Genomic DNA, 24,982 nt, shown 5'->3' on the forward strand with positions numbered 1-24,982 from the left:
AGACTGGGATGGAGTAGGAAGAAAGGACTGGTGACCTACTTCTGATATTAGCCAATGAAAACTCTATGGATCACAATGGTCTGATTTGAAATCGATCATGGGGATGGCACAGGACTTGACAATGATTCATTCTATTCTATACATGGGGTCACCATGAATCAGGGGCTGACTCAAAGACAGCTAAGAACAAAAACATGCCCTCTTAGAATGCAAGCACCATAAGGATAAAGGTCATATCTTTCTTCTTTATTTCTTTATCCCCAGTGGCTGGAACCTGAACGTAATAGCACCAAATTATATTGAAGAAATGCATGGATACAGGGCTGCATGAATGAGTGAATAATTTGTCCATAGTCACACAATTAAGTAAATAATAGAACCTGGATTCTAAGCAATTCGTTCTTGTTGGGAACCCTACAAGTCAATGTCTCAAGGAATTAAATCCACAAGTATACATCAAACTTAAAAACAAAAAAATAGATTAATTCCTGGAAGAAGCTGATGTAATAAACAATTATAGCTACCTTTTATTGGGGGCCTACCACATGCCATAGGGTGACTATGAGTCAAAATTCACTCTACAGCAACAGGACCATGTGCCATGCACTCTGCTAAGTGCTTTTCAAGCCTTGTCTAATTAACCCTTGTAATCCTTTGTTTTTTTTCAATCACCCTACAAAGTAGTTTTTTGTTTGGTTGGTTTTTGTCCTCATTTTGCACTGAGGAAATTGAGGCTTGTAGAGATTGAGTGGAGCCCTGGTGGCACAATGGTTATACACTTTGCTGCTAACCAAAAAAAAGGTCAGCAGTTTGAATCCACCAGCCACTCCCTGGAAACCCTACGGACGGCTCTACTCTGTCCTACAAGGTTGCTATGAGTTGGAATCGACTGGACAGTGACGGGTTATAGGTTGAGTAATTTACCCAGGTCACACTTAATCAGTGACTGAGCTAAGGTGGAACGCAGGCCTAGCCGTCTTCAGAATTTGAGCTATCTCACTATGTACCACAAAATTTGAGTATGTTTTAAAATAACGTGTCACATTGTATACATTTCCCAATTTAAGTATGTATTTATTTGGTACTTTAAAAGTGAATTTAAAACAATTTGTGTCAAAAATAGTATGTAAATGTTATCACCACGACTGACATTATTCTCATTTCAATTCTTTTCCCTGCTAGAGAAACAAGATGTTACTTGATAGTGCAATTTTCCCAGCGCTAGAATCTAATATGCTATGAAGAAGGGCAGTTCCACTAGACAGAAATTATAGATGGCAGATGTCCAGAGCTAATTCATTGCCTTTTAAATGAAATAGCAAGAACGTCTTTGAAGGGACATTTACACCACCTAATAAGTAATCTTCCAAAGTACAGTGTGGGAACGATGATTAACCAATACAAACTGCCGAGGTTAATGAATAATGCTAATCTGAACCCATCTGCATAAACTCCTTCTACTCAGGGGTTTTTTTCCTCTAGTTTTCTCTCGAGATGACTGTTTACAAGCTAAAGTAGGAATCAGACACTTGCAAAGAGATATCAGACACCTGTGTTCTTTAAACCTCTATAAATACAGAATACTGACCTAGACTTGGAAAAAACAGATAACGGAGAAAGCCTTTTGACTGTTTCTTATCTAATCAGCCTGCCTACAGCAAGCCTGGAAAATCAGCTTTCAAGAGGAGCAAATGAGTTATGATCTGTTCGATAAAGGATTCTTCAGGGGAAAGGAAAAAAGGAAAGCATACGAAATTAAAACAACCTTCCTGAGCAACACAGAAATGACGACAAGTGTGAGCAGCTAAACTGGATACTATTCTGCAACAAGTGAGTAAAGCAAAAACAAATTACTGCCATTTAAAAGGGGGAGGGGGGCATTAGGAGTCTCCCACCAACAGCCTGGAAGAGCACACCGTCATTGCCAACCCAGCACATAAATCAGCGCACCAACCTAGAGAATGTCAGAACACTGAATGGTGACGTCAAAATGGATTTTTCTTCACGTGCTGAAAATTTTTCTACACAAAATCTAATGTCCATCATTCTGCCCAAAGTTTTCACTCCTCTCCCTAGGCTGCTGGTAACAGAATGATAAAATTTAGTTAGGTAAAAGCCCTTCGATTGTTCTGGAAAAAATCTAGAGCCCAGATTCACGTATCACCTTATTTTTCTTTCCTGTACAAACAGTGTTACAATCCTTTTAACAAGTAGTCTTTAAGCACTTTGGTTTCTGCCCCAAAAAACATGTTTCAGGTTCACCTTGTTCTTTCCCTGCCCCGGTGCCTTAGCTTCTTAGGGCCGCCATAACAAAATACCATAAAGTGGGTGGCTTTGAAGAACAGAAATGTATTGTCTCACTGTTTTGGAGAGTAGAAATAAAAATTCCGGGCATTGACCGGGCCATGTTTTCTCTGTCCACTCTAGGGGAAGATCCTTCCTTGTTTTTTTCCAGGATCTGTCAGTCTTGGGTATATCTTGGTGTTTCTTAGCTTTTAAATACACCTTTGCATCTGTCTTCCCTCTATGTAACTCTGAATGTTCTCCTCTTGTGTAAGACAGAAAAGATTAGGACCTATCGTACTCCAGTATGACCTCACTAACCTAATGAAATTTTCAAAGATTCTATTTCCAAACAAGGTCACGTTCACAGGTACCAGGGTTTAGGACTTCAACATATCTTTTGGGGGGACAATTCAGTCCATAGCAATCAGAGGCAAGAAAAAATATGGAAAATGTAATTTCTCCCATCTTACCTTCATTTGTACTTGTTGGGTGTCTTCCTTCCTGGACAAACTGGCCTCCCAGCCTCTAGTCAATTCCCCATGGCAATCCATCACACCCAGGACTGTTAAAGGAGTTTACGTTTCCCCCTTAAACTCAAATATAGTCAATTCCCCATGGCAATTCATCATACCTACCACCGTTAAAGGAGTTTACTTCTCCCTGTAAGCCCAAGTATCAACGTATCTCTTGCCTGCCTAAAACCTTTGATGATGCCCACTTTTTACAGTCTACAGTCCAATTACATTGTCATTAGTATTAAAACAAGGCACCTATTCCCAAGGAATTTACAGTCTCACACAGAGAACAGGAACTGTCCACAAAATTTGTGAACAAAATTTGACTGGCACATATATTTAGCGTGGCCTACACAGTAATTTTTTAATTGAGTCAATCATTTTAAAATTAGGAGTTCACACAAAACTAGCAGTTATCCAGCTTCTTCTTCCATGCCACTAACAACAACAAAAAAAGATTTAGCATGCTTATATGACTATAGGGGACCCTGGGTGGTGTAAACAGTTAACCCTTAGTGGTTCAAGTCCACCCAGAGGCACCTGGGAAGAAAAGTCTGGTGATTTTCTTCTGAAAAAATCGGCTACTGAAAACCCTACGGAGCACAGTTCTACTCTGATGCACATGGGGTCACCATGCCATGAGTCGGCATCCACTTGATTTGCTTACGTGACAATAAGCAGCTTGGTGTTTCCTTTGAAGAAGGCATTGTCCTACAATGTGTGAGAGCCCCCACCACTCCCCATTGCTTCCCTGATATCAAAGCCAAGTGTTAGCTGCCCTTTATTATCACACACTATTGTTTTTCTCATAGAGGAGAAATATAGCTCAAATATATCTCTATCAAAATTGGAAAAGCAAATGATAATCCAAGAGGATCTCATGTTTCAGAAAATCTAGAACATAACATGAACTCTGTGAAAGTGAAAACTATTTATACACATTTAATAATCAAAGAAAGTGAGTCTGTGTCTTACGTCTGGATTAATCCACTCATTTTCATTATCAGTTTGTTGCCTGAAGGCATTATGATTTGCAACCCTTAATCTAGACTGTAAACTTCGCGGAGAGAGAGAGAATATTTTGATGTTGTCTTTACCATATCTTGCATGCCTGGAACAAAGTCTGGCACAAAGTAGATCCTCAATAAGTGTTTGTTGAATAAACATAGTCTAATAGTTATTTTTTTAATAGTAAGGAAGATGGACATTTGAAAATAATAACCACAATTACACAGAGACAGGTGCTATAAAAGGAGTATGTACAGGATACAATGGAAACACAAAGGGCTTTGGTTTCCTCATCCAGCATACATATAACGAAGGTGAGAGAAAAGGTGTCTCTGTTTCCTTGTCCACTGCTCTCTGCGGTAAGATGTTACTGAAAAATGCATGAAGAAAAAAGAAAAGGACCATACAGACAATGGTCACTAATTTTTTGTCTAAAAACACAATTCCCATTCCCAGCGATAAGCCAGATGATCCAGAACCTTCCACAACTGGAGTTATTGCAACAACTGACAAAATGCCAACCTCATCTAACTCTTTGTCATCATCACAGTAAATTTTTATGATTTCTATGTTTTTATGTATGCAGGTATTAAAATATACCTGTTAGTTTATATGTACTGTTTCCAATCCCCAGAGACAAAGATCAGATTTATAAAGATACAGATAATAAAGGGCAATAATAATAAAAACTAAAAAAAAATGAGGTATTGGATTTACGTCAGAGCCAGCTCACGATGAAGTCATCGGAACGGAACCCCATCGTAAGCTGGAGATTAACTATATATATACATATATATGTGTGTGTGTGTGTGTGTGTGTGCGCGTGTGTATAAACAAACTCATTGCCTGTGAGTTGATTCCGACTCATGACGACCCTATAGGACAGAACAGAACTTCCCCGTGGAGTTTCTAAGGCTGAAATCTTTAAGGAAGCAGACTGCCACATCCTTCTTTCACAGAGCAGCTGATGGGTTCAAACTGTCAACCTTTTGGTTAGCAGCCAACTGCTTAACCACTACACTACCACGGCCCATATATATATACGTGTGTGTACGTGTGTGTGTGTGTGTACCCACAAATACGCACACACACATATATATACATATAATCACTTGGTGCAATGCAAGGATAATTGGTAACTAGCCACGTCCAGAAAAATGCTGCTACAGAGTGAAACATCTTTTTCATGCAGAGTCTTAATGGCAACAAAAATCTCTGAACTTTGGAAATTAAAGTCCTGACATCAATACTGCTGCTTTGTCTTTAAAAGATCCAAAAGAGTACCAGTTTACAAACACATACACTTAATCTGGTATAGAGAAAATTGGCTTTATTTTCTGTGATGAGAACTCTAGGAATGATACTTACTGAGATTATGTTGCTTCCCTAAATTATAGTTTATATACTTGGGATAGGGAAATAAAAGGATAACAAGTTGACATCAAGTTATATGTATGTAACATTCTCTTAATGGAAAATAAGTACTCAGATTAAAGAAAAGAAAAAAAAAAAAACCTTCCATGCAGAAATTAACAGTCTCTTTAGGCCTGATTTTCCTTGATGGGGTTAGAAAATAACTATCCTGTACTAGAAAATTAGAAAAGAGCCAGGGAAAATGGAGAGATGGAAAGAGTAAGTACCAAAAAGAGAATAGGAGATTAAGCGGGGAACAAATGGTAAGAAATAGAGAAGAAAAGAGAATAGGAGGAGACCAGTGAGCTTGTGGGAGGGAGAGGCAGACTGTCCGTAATTCCTTCAAGGGCCATGCGAAGATTCCAAGTTATGGATGGCCAAAGACTGGTTCACAGTGTTTTTAAAAATCTAGTCCATGGTGTTTTTACAGAAATAAATGTAATTGATTTATTTCAATTCTATGAAACAAAAAATCTATTTTAAAACTTTGACCAAATATCATTGATTCAGTGTTACCTTGATGGGTTTGGAGCCCTCAGTTGGCCCTGCTGTGCATCAGGCTTCCACCATGTGGGACCTCTGTTGTGAGAAGAATCAATCTGCATTTGCCAGTGAAAGAAAAAGTGTGGTCCATAAAACTGGCCAGAAATTACTAAAGCTGTATTGGCTGCCACTGAACATGACTTACTGATTTCAATGTATAACTGACAAGACGACTTTTGCAGGTGTGAAAGGGGTCTATGAGGAACTCCAGAGAAAATTAACTTCCCTGTTCCACACAATGTTGAAACCAAAATGGTGAAAGATTAATACATGTTTTCTTTTTCCTGTAATCTTCCTTCCTTGTTCCAAGATGGCCATCAGGACTTCATGCTTTCTTCTCTCAGAGGAGTTCTTTTTGCAAGGCCAAAGCAAGAGCACCCTGAAGATTATGCATCTTTCCAAATCTGTTTTTGCTTTGTTTTGTTCCTAAAAGTCTAAGTTTGTTTAGGGAATTATGCCAGGTCTGCAGAGAAAAAAGGAAGGAAAAAAGGTGAATGCTTGGAGGGAGAGCTCCCCCACAAAGACTAGGAAAGGAATTCAGTTCTATAGGTTCCCCAACGAGGAGGTTACATGAAGCAGGCAGATGTCAGGGACTCTGAAAGGCACGCAGAGGTGTAACTAAGGTCTGGTAGGTAGGGTGTGTGCCCTGGGCCCCCCTTGAGGAGGGGCGCTAATGAGCAGTTTCTATTGACCATCACAGTTTTCATTGCCAACTGTTTGAGAGATCAGTCAGCAATTTAAAACTTATTTCTGTAGATTGGCCCCTGAAAGTGTGAGAGACTGGACACTAAGGGCCTGGGCACCCAGACTCACAAAGACCCAGGCTGCTCCCCTTGTAACTGAACCAGCAGATCCTCTCCCCTTCAAGGGTTGACATGTACTTGGGCAGAGATTCATTAGAACTAAAGACATGAAAATTATCCCCAAATATCCTCACTGTAGGATCCTCTACTCCTCCCCCTCTCCCATCTCAGCCCAACACACTTACCCAACCCGGAGATAGAGAAAACAACAATTGCTAAGATTGAATTTCCACCATATAATGAGATAAAGGCTTAGTTAAGATTAAATTTGATTTAGAGAAGCAAAAAATTTCTTACACCTAAGTGTTGGGATGGAATAACATTCATTGCTGCTGTAGCACTTTTTAATGAGTCACTTTAATTTTGTACAGTTCAGTCACATCTCACATTAAAAGCAAAGTAGAATCATTCTTATTCTCAGCTTCTCCACTCCCAGCTCATGGGCTGCAATGTGTCAGACATTGTTCTAAACACTTTACCACGACTCTCTGAGAGAGATGCTATTATTACCCCTCATGTTACATATGAGGAAACCCTGGCGGCATGGTGGATAAGAGCTGTGGCTGCTAACCAAAAGGTTGGCAGTTTGAATCCACCAGGAGCTCCTTGGAAACCATATGGGGCAGTTCTACTCTGTTCTATAGGGTCGCTATGAGTCAGAATCAACTTGACAGCAACCGGTTTGGTTTTGGTTTGGTTACATATGAAAACACTGAGGCTCAGAGAGATTGAAGAACATACTTTTTGGAGTCTCTGAGTGGCAAAAATGGTTAAAGTGCTTGGCTGCTAACCAAAACCTTGTAGGTTCGAGCCCACCCAGAAGCACATTGAAAGAAAGGCATGGTGATCTACTTCTGAAAAATCAGCCACTGAAAATTCTACAGAGCACTGGTCTACTCTGAAACAAATGGGGTTGCCACGAGGCAGAACTGACTCCACAGAAACTGGTTTGATTTTTGGTTATTTTTTTGTTTGTTTATTTGCTTTTTAAGGTCACAGTAAGTCCCTGGAGAAGAACATTATGCTTGGTAGAGGGTCAACAAATAATAGAAAGACTCTCAAAGAAATGGATTGACACAGTGGCTGCAACAATGGGCTCAAACATAGCAACGATTGTGAAGATGGTACAGGACTGGGCAGTGTTTTGTTCTGTTGTACACAGGGTCGCTATGAGTTGGAAATGACTCAACAGCACTCAACAGCAATAATTTTACTGAAAATAATTCAAAAACAGTTGCAGCAGTACCTCGACAAAAAACTGCCAGAAATTCAAGCCAGATTCAGAAGAGGATGTGAAATAAGGGGTATCATTGTTGATGTCAGATGGATCCTGACTGAAAGCAGGGAATGCCAAAAAGATGTTTACTTGTGTTTTATAGACTACACAAAGGCATTTGACTATGTGGATCATAACAAATTATGGATAACATTGCAAAGAATGGGAATTCCAGAACACTTAATTGTGCTCATGAGGAACCTGTGCATAGATCAAGAGGCACTCGTTCAAACAGAACAAGGAGATATTAAGGGGTTTAAAGTAAGGAAAAGTGTGCGTCAGCATTGTGTCCTTTCACCATACTTATTCAATCTGTATGCTGAGCAAATAATCCGAGAAGCTGGACTATAACAAGAAGAACGGGGCATTAGGATTGGAGTAAGACTCATTAACAGCCTACGGTATGCAGATGACACAACCTTGCTTGCTGAAACTGAAGAAGACTTGAAACACTAATGAAGATCAAAGACTACAGCCTTCAGTATGGATTACATCTCAATGTGAAGAAAACTAAAATCCTCACAACTGGGCCAATAAGCTCCATCATGACAAATGGAGAAAATATCGAAGTTGTCAAGGATTTCATTTTACTTGGACCTGCAATCAACACCCACGGAAGCAGTAGTCAAGAAATCAAACAAAGTATTGCATTGGGCAAGTCTGCTGCAAAAGATCTCATTAAAGTGTTCAAAAGCAACGATGTCACTTTGAGGACTATGGTATGCCTGACCCAAGCCATGGTGTTTTCAATCACCTTGTATGTATGTGAAAGCTGGGCAATGAATAAGGAAAACCAAAGAACTGATGCCTTTGAATTATGGTGTTGGTGAAGAATATTGAATATGCCATAGACTGCCAGAAGAATAAACAAATCTGTCTTAGAAGAAGTACAGCCAGAATGCTCCTTAGAAGCCAGAATGGTGAAACTTTGTCTCACTTACTTTGACATATTATCAAGGAGGGATCAGTTTCTGGAGAAGGACATCATGCTTGGTAAAGTAGAGGGTCAGCAAAAAGCAGGAAGACCCTCAGTGAGATGGATTGACACAGTGGCTGCTGCAATGGGCTCAAATACAACAATTGTGAGGATTGCTCAGGACCAGGTAGCATTTCATTCTGTTGTACACACAGTTGCTGAGTTGAAACCAACTTGATAGCATCTAACAACAACAAGGTCACACAGCTAGTGAGCAAGAGAACCAGAACTCAGAGCTAGGCAATGTGACTACAGAAGCGTTGGTCTTAACCAGCTGCTCTGACGGCTCCTCAGGCTGGGTGAGGCTTCCTGCCTTTGGACAACCAAAGTCTAAATCACACAAAGCAAGAAGCTCCATGTGTCCTCAATGTCCTGCTATAGCCATATGATAGCAGATGTGAAAACTTGGAACATTGAAACAAAATAAGCTTCAGTGAATAGGTATTGATAAACTGAATGCTTGCCATGACACATTCTCTGAAAGCAGAAACGTAAAACCTCTTTAGATAATAATGCCTGTTTCAGTGCTTTTCAGTTTTAAAAAGATGTCCTAAGGTCCAGCAAGTCCCTTTTTTATTTTGCCGTAGAAATAAAGTCTTACCAGCAGTTCACTCATAAGAACCTGTGTGCCTTCACAGGGAGGAAAACCCACCTCCTTCCAGTACTTGTGGGTGTGACTCCAGCAAAGAGTGAAACCTACCAGGAGTAGCTGGGGCTATCACAAGGCAAGCAGGGAGAGAGAGTATTCACTACCTTGTCTATGAAGCTTCATCACTCCCTTCCCTCCAGACCCAAGGGAAAGACCATAGCTTACCTGACACTCCTCCAAGAGGAAGAGGGGAAAAAAAAAAAAGGAACAAAGATCTGATTAAAATCCCACAGCATATTCTCAGTCTGATCTCTTTTCCCTCTCCAACAGGATTTCAGCAATTATGTTTATCACTTAAATGCCTCCTCTTATTCATAACTTTGATGATTCTCACATGGGCTGTACAGTGTTTGCTCTAATTGTGTTCTTATTAACATTCCCATTTTAAATGGCTAAAAATAAGACTTTGACCTTCCAAAGTGAAGGACTGCTTACTGCCCTTCCTCTGGGAGAAATTAACTTTGGAAATATCTGCAAAGTATGTCCAGGGTGATATGTCCATTCATTTTTCTTCCTATTTGTCTATTTACTTTAGGTTCTCTTGTTTCTTTTCTGGAAGAAACATGGGGGCAAAAGATCATTAGGCCCCAAAGAAAACATCAGAAGGTCCTAGTGACAAATGCAAAAAGTTTCTGTAGGAAAGAATGCTAAGGTGACTAGTCATTCGCATAGACCCACTGATCTACTGCTTTAGTGTTAGGAAACAGAACAAATACTGAGTGTAAAGCATTTTTTTCTTAATCTATGCCAGCCATTAAAAATAGCACCATGTAAGTTCAATTTTTTTCATGTAAAAAGAAACTCTCATTTGATCATTTCGGGGGAAAAAAACAAGACTATGCATTGCTGCCCAAAAAATCCTCCTTTGGGATATGGAACATAAAGAAACAGGCTAATTAGGAATATTTTTTTCCCTGTACAAAAGTGAAGATTAAAATATGAATGAAAAAACATTTAAATATGAATTAAAATAAAGATCAAAAGAGCTATTTGTAAAGGCTTGGAAAGCCTAACCCAGCATATTCCCTGTGCCTTTATAAATGTGTGTGCTATGTGGCAAGTGTCAGTGCCATATAATAATTCTATACATTTTATTGATAATTGTCCTCAGCCTGACATATGGAGGGGAACATAATAGTTGCAAGGAATTGCCGCAATATATTTAGTTCCTTTAAACCTCTACTTCAATCACCTTTCATAAAGTAGAAGAAATGAAAGGAACTTCATAAGATATACAAAGGGAACTAAACTTATTGATATATGTTCGGAGACCCAAACCAATCCCTTTCATCCAGACACACATAATTCTTACTGCATACCAGGCTCCAGTTTTTTGGATGAGCAGTCACTCCCTCCCATTAGAGCTTGGGAAGAATGACTATCTGTGATCATGTATCACTATCGTTAAAACTAAAGAAATATGCCCACCCACCCCTTGCATATGAAGGAGAAGAAAAGTAAAAAATAATAATCACCAGCTTCCAGGCACTGACTTTTTATGTTTTTTATGGGGATCCATGAATCTTCCAAAATTAATGACAATGGCTAAGCCTCTTCAAAGATTTTGCAGGATGCTGCTGGCACATTTCTGCAAGGTAAAGCGATTTACTTTGCCATCAGAGGAGGAAAAAAAAGGAGTGCTTAGAAAAATAAACTAGCTAGAAAATAAAATTATAAAGCTGAAGAAATAACATATGAAAGAAACATCCCACCTATTCTCAATTTTAATCATCTCAAAACCTAAAGGAGAATTAAACTTATTTATTTCTCCAACTGAGGCCATTTTTGCTGAAATTGCAAAACCAGCCATTTTACAGAAGAAAAAAAACGAATCAGAGCAAATATTACAGCACTGGGTTTTTTTTTAAAGAAGAAGAAGGAAAGATGGAAATCAAGCTTTGTAGAAAAGAAGTAATTTCAATGAATACATTCCCTACTGTGTACTTTAATAACTCATTAATTAATATCCAAATTATAAAAATTTTCTGACAGAATAATTCCCAAAGCCAAAGCTGACTTTATTTTTGCTGGGTGCCATTGCCTTGGTTCCGACTTATAGTGACCCTGTGAACAACAAAATAAAAGGCTGCCCGGTCCCGCGCCATACTCACAATCATTGCTATGCTTGAGCCCATTATTGCAGCCACTGGGTCAATCCATCTCATTGAGGGTCTTCCTCTTTTTTGCTGACCCTCTACTTTACCAAGCATGATGTCCTTCTCCAGCGACTCCTGATAACATGTTGAAAGTAAGTAAGATGAAGTCTCATCATCTGGCTTCTAAGGAGCATTCTGTCTGTACTTCTTCCAGGACAGGTTTGTTCATTCTTCTGGCAGTCCATGGTGTATTAAATATTCTTCTCCAATGCCATAACTCAAAGGCGCCGGTACTTCTTCTGTCTTCTTTATTCATTGTCCAGCCTTCATATGCATATAAGACAACTGAAAATACTGAGGCTTGGGTAAGGCGCTGGGGAGTACTGGAGACACAGTGGCTAAGAGCTTAGCTGCTAACCAAAAGGTAGGCAGTTCAAATCCACCAGCTGCTCCTTGGAAACCCTATGGGACAGGTCTACTCTGTCCTATAGGGTCGCATGAGCTTGAATGGACTCAACAGCAGTTGGTTTTTGTTGGGTTTTTTTGGTTTTGGGTCAGATACACCCTAGTCCTCAAAGTGAAATCTTTGCTTTTTAGCACTTTAAGAGAATATAAATAGTCAATATTTCAAAAGATAAATATTCCTAAGATATTTACTGTTACATATTCACGAATAAGGAGCTCTGGTGGCACAATGGTTAAGTGCTCAGCTGCTAACTGAAAGGTAGATGGTTTGAACCCACCAGCTGCTCCAGGAGGAGAAAACACCTGATGGCACACAACAACAACATTCACAAATAAGCAAAGGAATCATCTCTCCGCCCACTGAGAACTAACTAGTGATGGAACAGTACAACTCATCCAATCATTCATTCATTCAACAAATATTTATTGAGGGTCTACTATGTGCCAAGCATTCTTCTAGACACTGGAGATACAACAATAAACAACAGGAGGGAAAACCTCAGCTAAAAGGACGTAGAATAGAGCCTTCATTAAAGACATTCAGAAAATAAGCAAAGTAAACAAAATATGTGTATGATAAATTATGATAAGTACAGCACAGATACAAGGCAAGCAAGGGTGAGGGGAATGCTGGGGGTGGCAAGATTTGAAGAGGACAGAATGGGAGAAAATAGCATATTTAAGGCATCACTTAGAAGGTAACATTCATGCAAAGACGTGAAGGAAATAAGACAGCAAGCCATATTGATATCTGGAGCAAAAGTATTTCAAGAGGAGTTAATAGCAAGTACAAAGGCTCTGAGTCAGGGGTATGGGGGACATATTCAATGAACATCAAGGAGGGCAGTATGCCTGGAACAAAGTGAGGCAGGAAAAAGTAAAGATGATACCACGGAAATAAGGGGCTGGAATAAAGATCATTCAATGCCTTTTAGGAAAATGAGAATTTTTAGAAGGATTTAAAAGAATAACATGATCTGATTTACATTTTAATGGGATGGCTCTGGTTGCCATGTTCAGAAGGACCATAGAGGAAAAGGAGCAGAAGAAGGAAGACCAGATGAAGGAAGGCTATTAAAAAAAAAAAAAAAAAAAAAAACTCATTGCCATCGAGTCAACTCCAACTCATAATGACCCTATAGGACAGAGTAGAACTGCCCCATAGAGTTTCCAAGGAGCGCCTGGCGGATTTGAACTGCAGACCTTTAGGTTAGCAGCCATTGCACTTAACCACTACACCACCAGGAAAGGCCATTATGATGATGCAAATAAGTCAGGAAGCTGAGCTGAGCTGAACTGAGAGCCAAACTAAGCTACTAGGTGTCCAAAGTAGCTGCTTAAGACAACAAACACCTTAGTCCTCAAAGTGACATCTTTGCTTTTGAACACTTTGAAGAGGTCTTTTCCAGCAGATTTGCCTCACGCAATATGTTCCTCAAGTTCTTCACTGCTGCTTCTATGAGCGTTGATTGTGGATCCAAGTAAAATGAAATTCTTGACAACTTCAGTATTCTCTCTGTTTATCACGATGTTGCTTATTGGTCCAGTTATGAGGATTTTTGTCTTGTTTATGTTGAGGTGTCATGCATACTCAAAGATGTAGTCTTTGATCTTCGTCAGTAAGATTATAGCCTAGGAAACCCTATGGGGTTTCCTACTCTATCTATCTACTCTACTCTATCCTACAGAGTAGCTATGAGTCAGAATTGACTTGAAGGCACACAACAACTACAATCTTTAAGGAACCAATTTGCCCTCACATCCTTCTCTGGCAGAGCAGCTGGTGGGTTCAAATTGTTGACCTTTCAGTTAGCAGCCAAGTGCTTAACCACTGCACCACCAGGGCTAGAACTCTCTCAACCCATCTTCACTTAACCAACTTGTCAGATTACGCAGTTTCCATCTGTTTGTAAAGCTTATCTGTTGAAGCCCATAGAAGTGAGGAAGTCCCTGGCAAACAGACTGCTCTCTATTCTGCTCACTCAGTTCTACACCTGCCAGTTGAGTTGGATGCTTGCCAAGAGCCAGTTACATTTCTTCCCAACCCTGTTTATGCCTCTTAAACTCATCTTTGTAATCATATAAATGTACAATTTAATGAAATATTATGTAAGTGACTGATACGTGAATGCAAAAACAGCATTGTGTCTTTTTTGAAAACATATTGAATGCTTTAGAAAGCTTTATAAAGGTGAGTCACTAAAAATATCATATCAGATTAGGTGTGAGATAGCCATAAAATATTTTTGAAAGAATCATAAAAGTGTAGAAGGTGTTGGCACTCAGATTGCTTCTCTAGTGTCTTTAGGCTATTATTCCACTTAAAAAGGCCAAATCAGAACTCATAGACAATGAGTTATGGGTGTGGAGCTCTGATGGCAAAATGGTTAAGTATTGGGTTGCTAACCGAAAAGTCAGTGGTTTGAACCCACCAGTCGCTCTGAAGGAGAAAAGACCTGGCGATCTGCTCCCGTAAAGATTATGGGGCAATTCTAGTCTGTCATATAGGGTCGCTATGAGTTGGAATCAACTCGAAGGCAAACAACAATGCAAGAAAGATTATGCAGAACTCAATTATGGTCTCGAAATGAAGGCCATGGCTCTATATAAATGTATTGGCAACTTAATGTAAATATACATGTTGTTGAGGTAAACAAAATCTCTAAGGTGTCTTTTCTAAAATAATTCTCTGTTTTAACCAACTTCTTCAATTAAACAATTTAAATAACCTATGACCATCCTGACTGCATTAGATAAAAGGGCTTCTGCTGCTACTTTAATCTAGACCAGAATTTAGACAAGCAAAACACAGAGATGAAATGATTCGTTCCTAAAGTAAGGCCTTCATAAACATGGAAAAAACTTTATCTGCCTGAACTGGACTTTGAGTTTGGTTGTTATTTGTGTTAGGCCTCATCTTATAATTATTAGAATAAAAACAACATTTTGAGAGCATCAAGGCCACACGCTTGCCTTTAAGGAAGACTGCTCCTGAATTCCGAAGAAGACGAGAATTTCTACATTGAAGTTTCTCTTTGATTCTTTTTATATCAGAATACAAGTTTCGATGTAATAAATTATATTGTAACTTTACATTCATCATTTACTAGTGTAGTGTGCACGAGTGTGGTCATGAAGTCGTTAAATAATTAAACCGACCTGCTCCAGTTCAGAAGAATATTAAACAGTGTGACATAGGAAAGAGAACAGTGATTATGCTACGGCACAATTTGACTCAGTATTTCTGCCCAAATCCAGAACACTAGACAAAACTACCATGACTAGGCAGCTCACAGAACAGAACAGGAGTATAGAAGACCCTAAAGCCAGGGAGAACATTGCTAGGGTAGTAAGAAACAAATGAGAAAAATTTAGCATGACAGAGAAGGGAATAATTCCCTTTTGAACACTATGATGGACTCTATCACTTAAGTAGCAGAAGGAAACTAAAATTTGCTACAAATAGTAAGAAACGTCCTGTTCAAAGGAGGTAATCTTCTAATGCAGAACAAGAACATCAGGAGATACACGGAAGAAGATCCACAGGACTTGGATGGAACAGGAGAGAAACCTGGAATCAAAACTGTCCTCTGAGCCACTTAGAGCTAAGGTTTGTACTCATTTCTTAGTGACGAGGAATTGAAAAATTCTAGTCTCACCATCATCATTTCTAGTTTATCATACATGATTATTCTTAGTTAACTAGATAATGAACTGAATGCAGTTTTCATTTCACAGTATAAATTCAGTAAAAATTCAAAGTGAAAGAACCCCTTCAGATATGGCAGAAGTTATGATTAGACACTCAGTTGTAACCTTATTAACTACTGCAGGCATAATCCTGGTACCCACTTGTTATGGATTGAATTGTGTCTCCCAAATGTGTCCACTTGGCTAGGTCATGATTCCCAGTATTGTGTGGCTGTCCTCCATTTTGTGATCTGATGTGATTTTCCTATGTGTTGTGTAAATCCTAACCTCTATGATGTTAATCCCCACATGTCTGTCAGTTTGTCATACTTTGGTGGTTTGTGTGTTACTGTGATGTTCTAAAATATGCCACTGGTATTCGAATACCAGCAGGGTCACCGATGGCAGACAGGTTTCAGCTGAGCTTCCAGACTAAGGCTAGGAAGAAAGACCCGGCAGTCTACTTCTGAAAAAAATTGGCCAGTGAAACTCTTATGAATAGCGGCAGAACATTGTCTGATATAGTGCCAGGAGGCGAGCTCCTCAGGTTGGAAAGCAGTCAAAACACGACTGGAGAAGAGCTGCCTCCTCAAAGTAGAATCGACCTTAATGACGCGGATGGAGTCAAGCTTTCAGGACCTTCATTTGCTAATGTGGCACAACCCAAAATGAGAAGAAACAGCTGCAAACATCCATTAATAATGGGAACGTGGAATGTACAAAGTATGAATCTAGGAAAATTGGAAGTTGTGAAAAATGAAATGCTTAAACATTGATATCCTAGGCATTAAGGAGCTGAAATAGACTGGTGGTGACCATTTTGAATAGAACAATCATATGGTATACTATTCTGGGAATGACACGTTGACAAGGAATAGCTTTGCATTCACTATCAAAAAGAACATTTCAAGATCTGTCCTGAAGTACAATGCTGTCAGCGATAGAATAATAGCCACACACCGATAAAGACCAGTTAATACAACTATTATTCAATTACACACCACCCACTAATGCCAAAACCAAAAAAAAAATCCCATTGCCATCAAGTTGATTCCGACTCACAGCAACCCTACAGGACAGAGTAGAACTGCCCCACAGGGTTTTCAAGTAGCACCTGCTGGATTTGAACTGCCAACCTTTTGGTTAGCAGCTGTAGTTCTTAACCACTATGCAACCAGAGTTTCCACCAATGCCAAAGACGAGGAAATTGAAGACTTTTACCTATTTCTGCAGTCTGAAATTGATAAAATATGCAATCAAAATGCATTGATAATTACTGGTGATCGGCATACAAAAGTCGGAATCAAAGAAAAAGGAACAATTGTTGAAAAATATGCCTTTGGTGATAGAAATGATGCCAGAGATCAAATAATAAAATTGTGCAAAATCAACGACTTATTCATTGCAGGTACTTTTTTCACCAACATAAAAGGCAACTGTACACATGGGCCTTGCCCATTAGAGTGGAGCACCCGGAAATCAAGTAATCGTCTTATTTAACTCTGTATACTCAGGCCGGCATGAAGCCCCATTGAAGGCACTCAGGAAGAATGGATGCCTTCAGGAAGTATTGTAGTGATACTCTTCCACTATCGATACTTAATTCTGTATTTAATAATTTCGGTCTATGCTGATATAGTATATTCCTCTACTCAGCAGTGTTGAAGAGGAAATTGAATGTCAACCTGAATAAGCCCAAAGATACTAAAATAAACGTTTTTTAATGTTTTATGCCGCCTCTAAGACCATTAAAAAGAGAAACACTAGCCAAATAAACTTTGTTCTTTAGGTGGCAGTAGGCAGCCAGAAAGAAAAGGATTCTCTTCTGTGTTAATCTTATAAATAATAGGGGATATAGAGAAGGATTTCAAACCTAACATCACCAATGTGGAATCTTTAGCAACACTTGGCCAGCGTTGCTGTCGATTCCTTCCAACATCTTCACTATTTGATCTTGTGAGGAAATGTAAGGCGTGAACGAAGCTGTGCATAAAGTCTACGTATTGGAGTTGTAGCTTTACGTCTCTGTATATTTGCGGTGGGTAGATTAATGCCCTCCCCCCTCAAGATGTCCACATTTTAATTCCCAGAATCTGTGACTATTTTAGGTTACATGGCAAAGGGGAACAAAATTTACAGATGGAATGGAGGTTGCTGATGGAATTAAGTGCACTCATCAGCTGACCTTGAAATAGGGAGATTATACTGGGTTATTTATGTAAATCCAATATAATATAACCCAATAAGACTCCTTAAAAGCAAAAGAGGGAGGCAGAAGGGTCAGAGAAGATGTGATGATGGAAGCAAGGTAAGAGTGGCGTAGCGTAAATTGGTCCCAATCACCATTGCAGGCTTTGAAGAAGAAGAAAGGGGGACATGAACCAAGGAAAGCAGGCAGCTTCTAGAACCCAGAAAAAGCAAGGAAACAGATTCTCCCCTAAAGCCTCCTGCTGGCAGTTTGATTTTAGCCTAACCAAAAAGTGTTGGAGCTCTGGTAGCGTAGTGGTTAAGAGCTCAGCTGCTAACCAAAAGGTTGGCAGTTCTAATTCACCAGCCGCTCCTTGGAAACCCTTTGGGTTGGTTCCACTCTGTCCTGTAGGACTGCTGTGAGTCAGAATCAACTTGATGGCAACAGATTTGGTTTTTGTTCTTGTTTTTTAAACTGTTAGACTTCTAACCTACAGAACTATAAAAGGATACATTTGTGTTAAAATCACTAAGCTTGTGGTAATTTGCTACAGCAGCAATAGAAAAACAATACACTATTAATGTGCAAGAACATATTATGAACACAGTAGATGAGAATGCAAAAATTTAAAAGGGACTGAAATGGAAGAAAACATGTCTGCCTGTGTGGCTCAAACTGGGACTCTGGAAAAGTTTTCTGAACATGGTTACAGGGAGCTACAATTAATAACCGAGGTATAGCAGGGAAAGGTCATTGAATGATACGGGGAAAAGGCACTAAGAAATGTTCAAGAGTATTAATACACTTTCTAGCAGATTAATCAGGTCTGGGAAACCCCAGTGGCATAGTGGTTAAGAGCTACATCTGCTAACCAAAAGGTCAGCAGTTCAAATCCATCAGGTGCTCCTTGGAAACTCTATGGGGCAGTTCTACTCTGTCCTGCAGGGTCTCTATGAGTCGGAATCGACTCAACGGCAATAGGGAATCATGTCTGAAACACTTGAAAAGCCTTAATAACCATATGACAGGGGACTAGATGGGTTCTGTGTACTCTGGGGGAAATCTGGCCTGTAGATATTGGTATAGAAAAAGAAAAAAACACTAAATCGAACATGAAAAGAATTTTGGAAATGGAAGTAGTCTTAGAAATTATGTGCTCCAATTCTTTTTTATACATAGAAAGAAACCAGGGGCTCTATCAAGTTCAGTTCAGTTCAACTCCTTGCTGAGAATTTGCATTTCCATCCCAGATATACTGAATCAGAATCTACATTTTAACAAGATCCCCAGGTGATTCATATGGATACCCACGTGATTCTTATATGTGCATAAGAATCATCTGGGAATCTTGTCAAACTGCAGATTCAGATTCAGTATATCTTGGGTGGAAATGCAAATAACTAGCAGGGGGTTGAACCAAAACAAACCTCATTCAAAGCCCTGAAAGAAACTGAGACCTCTGAAATGAAACAGCTCGCACGAACTAGTTAATGTCACAACACTTACCTCCAAATCAGTAGATTTGCCTAAAAAGTGTAGGTTCTAGCTACAACTCCATAGTTGTCCTACCTCCTAATAAGACCTGAAAATGAACTACAGAAAAAAATAAAATAGAATTTAAAAAATAGTTATCTCCAGGTAGTGAGAAAACATGAATTGCTCCAAACTCCAGCCAAAAGGAAATGACAAAGAAATACTCTAAGCCTAAAAAACACCATGTCCTTGGGAGAAAGCCAAATTTTACAGTCTTGATAGCTGAGCAAAATGGCCCCTGGGTGGGATAAATAGTTTGCACTCCACTACTAACCTAAAAGTTGATGGTTCGAACCCATCCAGTGATACTGTGGAAGAAAACCCTGGCAATCTGCATCCTTAAAGATTAAGGTCAAGAAAACCTTATGGAAAAGTTCTACTCTATAATACATCGTATTGCCACAAGTCAGAATTGACTCAATGGCACTGGATTTGGTTTTTGGTAGCGGAGCATCTTGAAAAGCCTATCTTGGTTATCTAGTGCTATTAGAACAGAAATACCACCTGTGGATGGCTTCAACAAACAGTTTATTCTCTCACAGTCTAGTAGCCTCCAACCCAGACCCAGTAGACTAGAAGTCCAAATTCAGGGCACCAGCTCCAGGGAAAGGCTTTCTCTCTCTGTTGGCTCTGGAGGAAGGTCCCTGTCATCAATGTTCACTTTGTCTGGGAGCTTCTCCATGCAGGAACCCCAGGTCCAAAGGGCAGGCTCTATTCCTGAAGCTTCTTTCTTGGTGGTATGAGGTCCCCTTGTCTCTCTGCTCACTTCTCTCTTTTATATCTCAAAAGAGATTGGCTTAAAACACAACCTAATCTTGTAGATTGAGTCCTGCCTCATCAACATGACATTTGCTGATCCCACCTCCTTAACATCATAGAGGTAGGATTTACAACACATAGGAAAATCGCATCAGATGACAATATGGTGGACAATCACACAATACTGGGAATCATGAGCTAGCCAAGTTGACACATATATTTTTGAGGGACACAATTCAATCCATAACAAAGTCCAAATGTCCCAGTTAAATTGTCCTTTTTGGGGAATGGAAGGGAATCTCTTTGAAACTTGGAACTAGTTTTCTTCCTTCAGCAGGTGTTACAGCCCAGATATCAATCAGCCTCAATAACAATTACAAGGATAGTAAAAATAGCAGTTAACATTTGTTGAGCACTTACTACATGCCATGTACTATTCCAAGAGCTTCATATGTATTATCTCACTTAATCCTCACAGTAACTGTGAAGTAGGTAGTATTGTTATCCCCATTTTACACACAAGAAAACTGAAGCATGGCAAGGATGAGTAACTTGTCAAAAGTCATTCAGCTACTAAGTCGTGGAGCAGGAATCTGAACACAGAAAGCCTGACTTCAGAGATAGACTGTGGACTGGGTCTGACTTAGCTCTTGCTTTAGACAATGAACTACTCAAGAGCAAAAATCAAGTCTTACTCATCTGTGCAGTCCCAGTGTCAGGCACAAGTAAGGCAAGGCAACACAGAGGTTCTGGATTCTGATACTTGGCTATGGGTTCAGACATTCTGGGTTTTAAGAAACGACACCAGCACTCGGTATGACCTTGGGTAAGTTATTAAAAAAAAAAAAATACCTTCTCCAAATTTCAATTCTTTATTTGAAAAATGAAAAGAACATAAAAAAGGCATCTACCTCATAAGGTCATTGTGAAGATTAATGAGATAACACACTTAAAAGCAAGAAGAGACCTACATTTGTTTCTGATAAATAATAAACAAGACTCTGCACTGGGAGTTATTTTTGTTATCTTCCTCTGCCTTTCAAAAACTATTTTTTAAATGTTCCGAAGAACTGAATGTCTCCCAAGTCTAGTGAAAGTATAGTGAAAAGTCCACTTCAAGAATAAAGAAACCTTTTGTTACTTACAGATTAAAGCAAAACATCATTCAAAGGAAGTCTGACTCTCTTGAAGCTCAAAAGGGAAGCTAGGCTATAATTTGGTTAAACAGGCACTGGAAAAAACTCACAAAATGTGAAGGCCCAACTGAATGAATACAGGAGTGGTTCAGGAAGGCAATCTGCAGACATCACTCAGGTGTCTGAAGACAGTTCTCCTATGCTCCCAGCAGGTATTCTTTTGCCTAAACCTCCCCTGTTCCTTTAGGCATCACTCATATGACATTAGTTTTCAGAACCTGCTTTATGCTGGCCTTCCATCAAAAAACATATTTGAGCATTTTCTTTGAGCAAAGCATGATATTTGGACTTGTGAAAGCAAAAACACATAAAACACAGTCCTCATCCTCACGGCACAATGGTTAAGCATTCAGTTGCTAACCAAAAGGCCAGAGGTTCAAACCCACAAGTGGCTGTGCAGGAGAAAAGGCATAGCAATCTGCTCCCATGAAGATTACAGCCTAGGAAACCCTATGGAGCAGTTCTGCCCTGTCATATAGGGTTACTGTGAGACATAATCGACCCAACAGCACACAACAACAACATCCTCAAGGAATTTATAGTCTACTTGGGGAGACAGAGTACACCTTCTCCTCACTTGTAAACTATCTCATTATCCAACATTTTGCATTTATGACAATAGCAAAAAGTCCACTATCCGAATATTTTGTACATTAACGGTGTATGTCTGGCAGTAACAAACGCCAAGGTGCCAGCTTTGAGGGGTAAGGTTTTTTGTCAATTTGTCAGGGCCATGATTCTCAGTGGTATGGCAGTAACGGAATGATGTAATTTCGCAGTTATGTAATGATGTAGTCATCCTCCATTTTGTGATCTGATGTGGTCATCCTCCGTTTTTTCATAACACTGATTTCGCATAAAAGCCTGACCTTTGGAACCTAACCATATTGATAAGTGAGGAGAGGGTGTATGTCAGTGTGCAAAAACTAAAATGATAAGAAGCGCCATAGACTAAACACCAAGTAGAGAGTTCAAGGGGTTCCACTGTCAATTGTTCATTCTAATCACTAATGTTGATAGCTTTTTTGTATGAACTAATAAACATCTGCCTGAGTTGATCAGCTCAGTAGTAACTCTTTAATAGCCAGTTCACCCTGTCATCTTTTCAGGGCTTGGCTGATATCTCATTCTGATATGATGTATCGCCACATCACATTAAAAAAAAAAAAAAAAAACTAGTTGCTGCCAAATCAGTTCTGACTCATGGCGACTCAATGTGTGTCAGAGTAGAACTATGCTCCATAGGGTTTTCAACAGCTGATTTTTCAGAGGTAGCTTGCCAGACCTTTCTTCCAAGATATCTCTGGGTGGACTTGAACCTCCAACCTTTCGGTTGGCAGCAAAGCGTGTTAACCGTTTGCCCACTGAGGAACTCATCCTTATCACATAGAAAAAAAAAAAAAAAACCTGTTGCCATCGAGTCGATACCGACTTATAGCTACCCTATAGGACAGAGTACAACTGCACCATAGGGTTTCCAAGGAGCAGCTGGTAGGTCTGAACTGCTGACCTTTTGACTAGCAGCCAAACTCTTAGTCACTGAGCCACCAGGGCCTCTATCACATACAGGTGCTCAATGCATAGTAGTTGGATGAATGGGCATCTACAGTGCATTAGGCATAGTGACATTATCTTATGAAGTTGAGACTTTATCGTATTTGATCTTTCATGATTTTTCCCTTTTTGTCTGATAAACCCAGTCAAAGTTAGACTCAATTATTTTTCAACAGTATATTTTCCTGTGTGACCTGAATGTAAGCTTATTCATTTGGGCCTAACATTTACACAAAGTATAAGTAAGTTCCTGTTACACGCTAGGATAAAAGCAGTGCTGACCATGATCACACATGATGGCCTGTCCATGCTTCTGAGTGGCACATGCTATTGCCTCTTCTTGGAAACTCTTTCGCATCTCACCACATCCATCCATGCCCTTCACCAGGTGACGTCTGAGTCAGCCTTGGGATTTCAGCTTAGACTTCGCTCTCTCAGGGAAACTTCTCAAACAACCTATGACATCTCCAACACCAATCCCTCTCCTGAATAGAAATCATTATAACTGAGATTTTCCATTAATTTTGTGATAATTTCACTAACGTTTGTCTCCTGTTTCAGATTATTGGATCCATGTGGGATGATATCATGTGCACATTTTGTTCACCATTATGATGTTTATATCACAGAGCAAAGTGTCATGTGTATATGTGTGTATACACACACACATCACACATTGCTCTGTGATATATATATTATATATACATATAATGTTGTTGTTAGGTGTCATCAAATCAATTCCGACTCATAGTGACCCTATGTACAACAAAATGAAACACTGCCCAGTCCTGCACCATTCTCACAATCGCTGTTATGCTTAAGTCCACTGTTGCACTGATGTCAGTCCATCTTGTGGAGGGTCTTCCTCTTTTTTGCTGACCTACTTTGCCAAGCATGATGTCCTTCTCCAGGGATTAATCCCTTCTGACAACGTGTCCAAAGTATGTGAGAGGTAGTCTCGCCATCCTTGCTTCCAATGAGCATTCTGGTCGTACTTCCTCCAAGACAGATTTGTTCGTTCTTTTGGCAGTCCAAGGTATATTCAGTATTCTTTACCAACATCACAATTCAAAGACATCAATTCTTTGGTCTTCCTTATTCATCGTCCAGCTTTCATATGCATATTAGGTGACTGAAAACACCATGGCTTGGATCAGGTGCACCTTAGTTTCGAAGGTAACATCTTTGCTTTTCAACACTTAGATCTTTTGCAGCAAGCTTGCCCAGTGCAATCCGTCTTTTGATTTCCTGACTGCTGCTTTCAGGAGTGTGGATTGTGGATCCAAGTAAAATGAAATCCTTGACAACCTCAATCTTTTCTCTGTTTATCATGATGTTGCTTATTGGTCCAGTTGTGAGGATTTTTGTGGGTTTTTTTTTTTATGTTGAGGTATGCATACTGAAGGCTGCGGTCTTTGATCTTCATTAGTGAGTGCTTCAAGCCCTCTTCACTTCAGCGAGCAAAGCTGTGTCATCTGCCTAACACAGGTCGTTAAGAGTCTTCCTCCAATCCTGATGCCCCGTTCTTCTTCATATAGTCCAGCTTCTCGGATTGTTTGCTCAGCATACAGATTGAATATGTATGGTGAAAGGATACAACACTGACACACACATTTCCTGACTTTAAACTATGCAGTATCCCCTTGTTATGTTTGCACGACCTCCTCTTGATCTATGTACATGTTCCTCACGAGCACAATTAAGTGTTCTGGAATTCCCCTTCTTCGTAATGTTATCCATAATTTGTGATGATCCACACAGTCCAATGCCTTTGCATAGTCAATGAAACACAGGTAAACATTTTTCTGCTATTCCTTGCTTTCAGCCAAGATCCATCTGACATCAGCAATGATATCCCTGGTTCCACGTCCTCTTCTGAATCTGGCTTGAATTTCTGGAAGTTCCCTGTCAATATACTGCTGCAACAACTTCTGAATGATCTTCAGCAAAATTTTCCTTGCATGTGATATTAATGAAGAAAGCAAGAGATCCTAAAAAAGATCACACTCAGCAATAATTTTCAAATTGGGTT

At 39.6% G+C, this 24,982-nt stretch overlaps 1 protein-coding gene across 40 annotated transcripts in view; it reads right to left on the reverse strand.

Annotated features, from left to right (window-relative positions):
- The window catches only part of TPH2 (tryptophan hydroxylase 2), a 365,498-nt gene that overhangs the window by 174,511 nt on the left and 166,005 nt on the right, over positions 1-24,982 (reverse strand). The window contains exon 13 of one of the 40 annotated variants that reach the window (XM_064283855.1): positions 5,739-11,057. The exons of the other annotated variants lie outside the window; for them this stretch is intronic. Within the exon in view, the coding sequence (XP_064139925.1) occupies positions 11,015-11,057 (43 nt within the window). The 3' untranslated portion in view covers positions 5,739-11,014. The remainder of the gene's footprint in view (positions 1-5,738; positions 11,058-24,982) is intronic. 40 annotated transcript variants of the gene reach the window in all.

This window comes from Loxodonta africana, chromosome 4, assembly GCF_030014295.1.
Source record: "Loxodonta africana isolate mLoxAfr1 chromosome 4, mLoxAfr1.hap2, whole genome shotgun sequence".
Taxonomy (NCBI): Eukaryota; Metazoa; Chordata; class Mammalia; order Proboscidea; family Elephantidae; genus Loxodonta; species Loxodonta africana.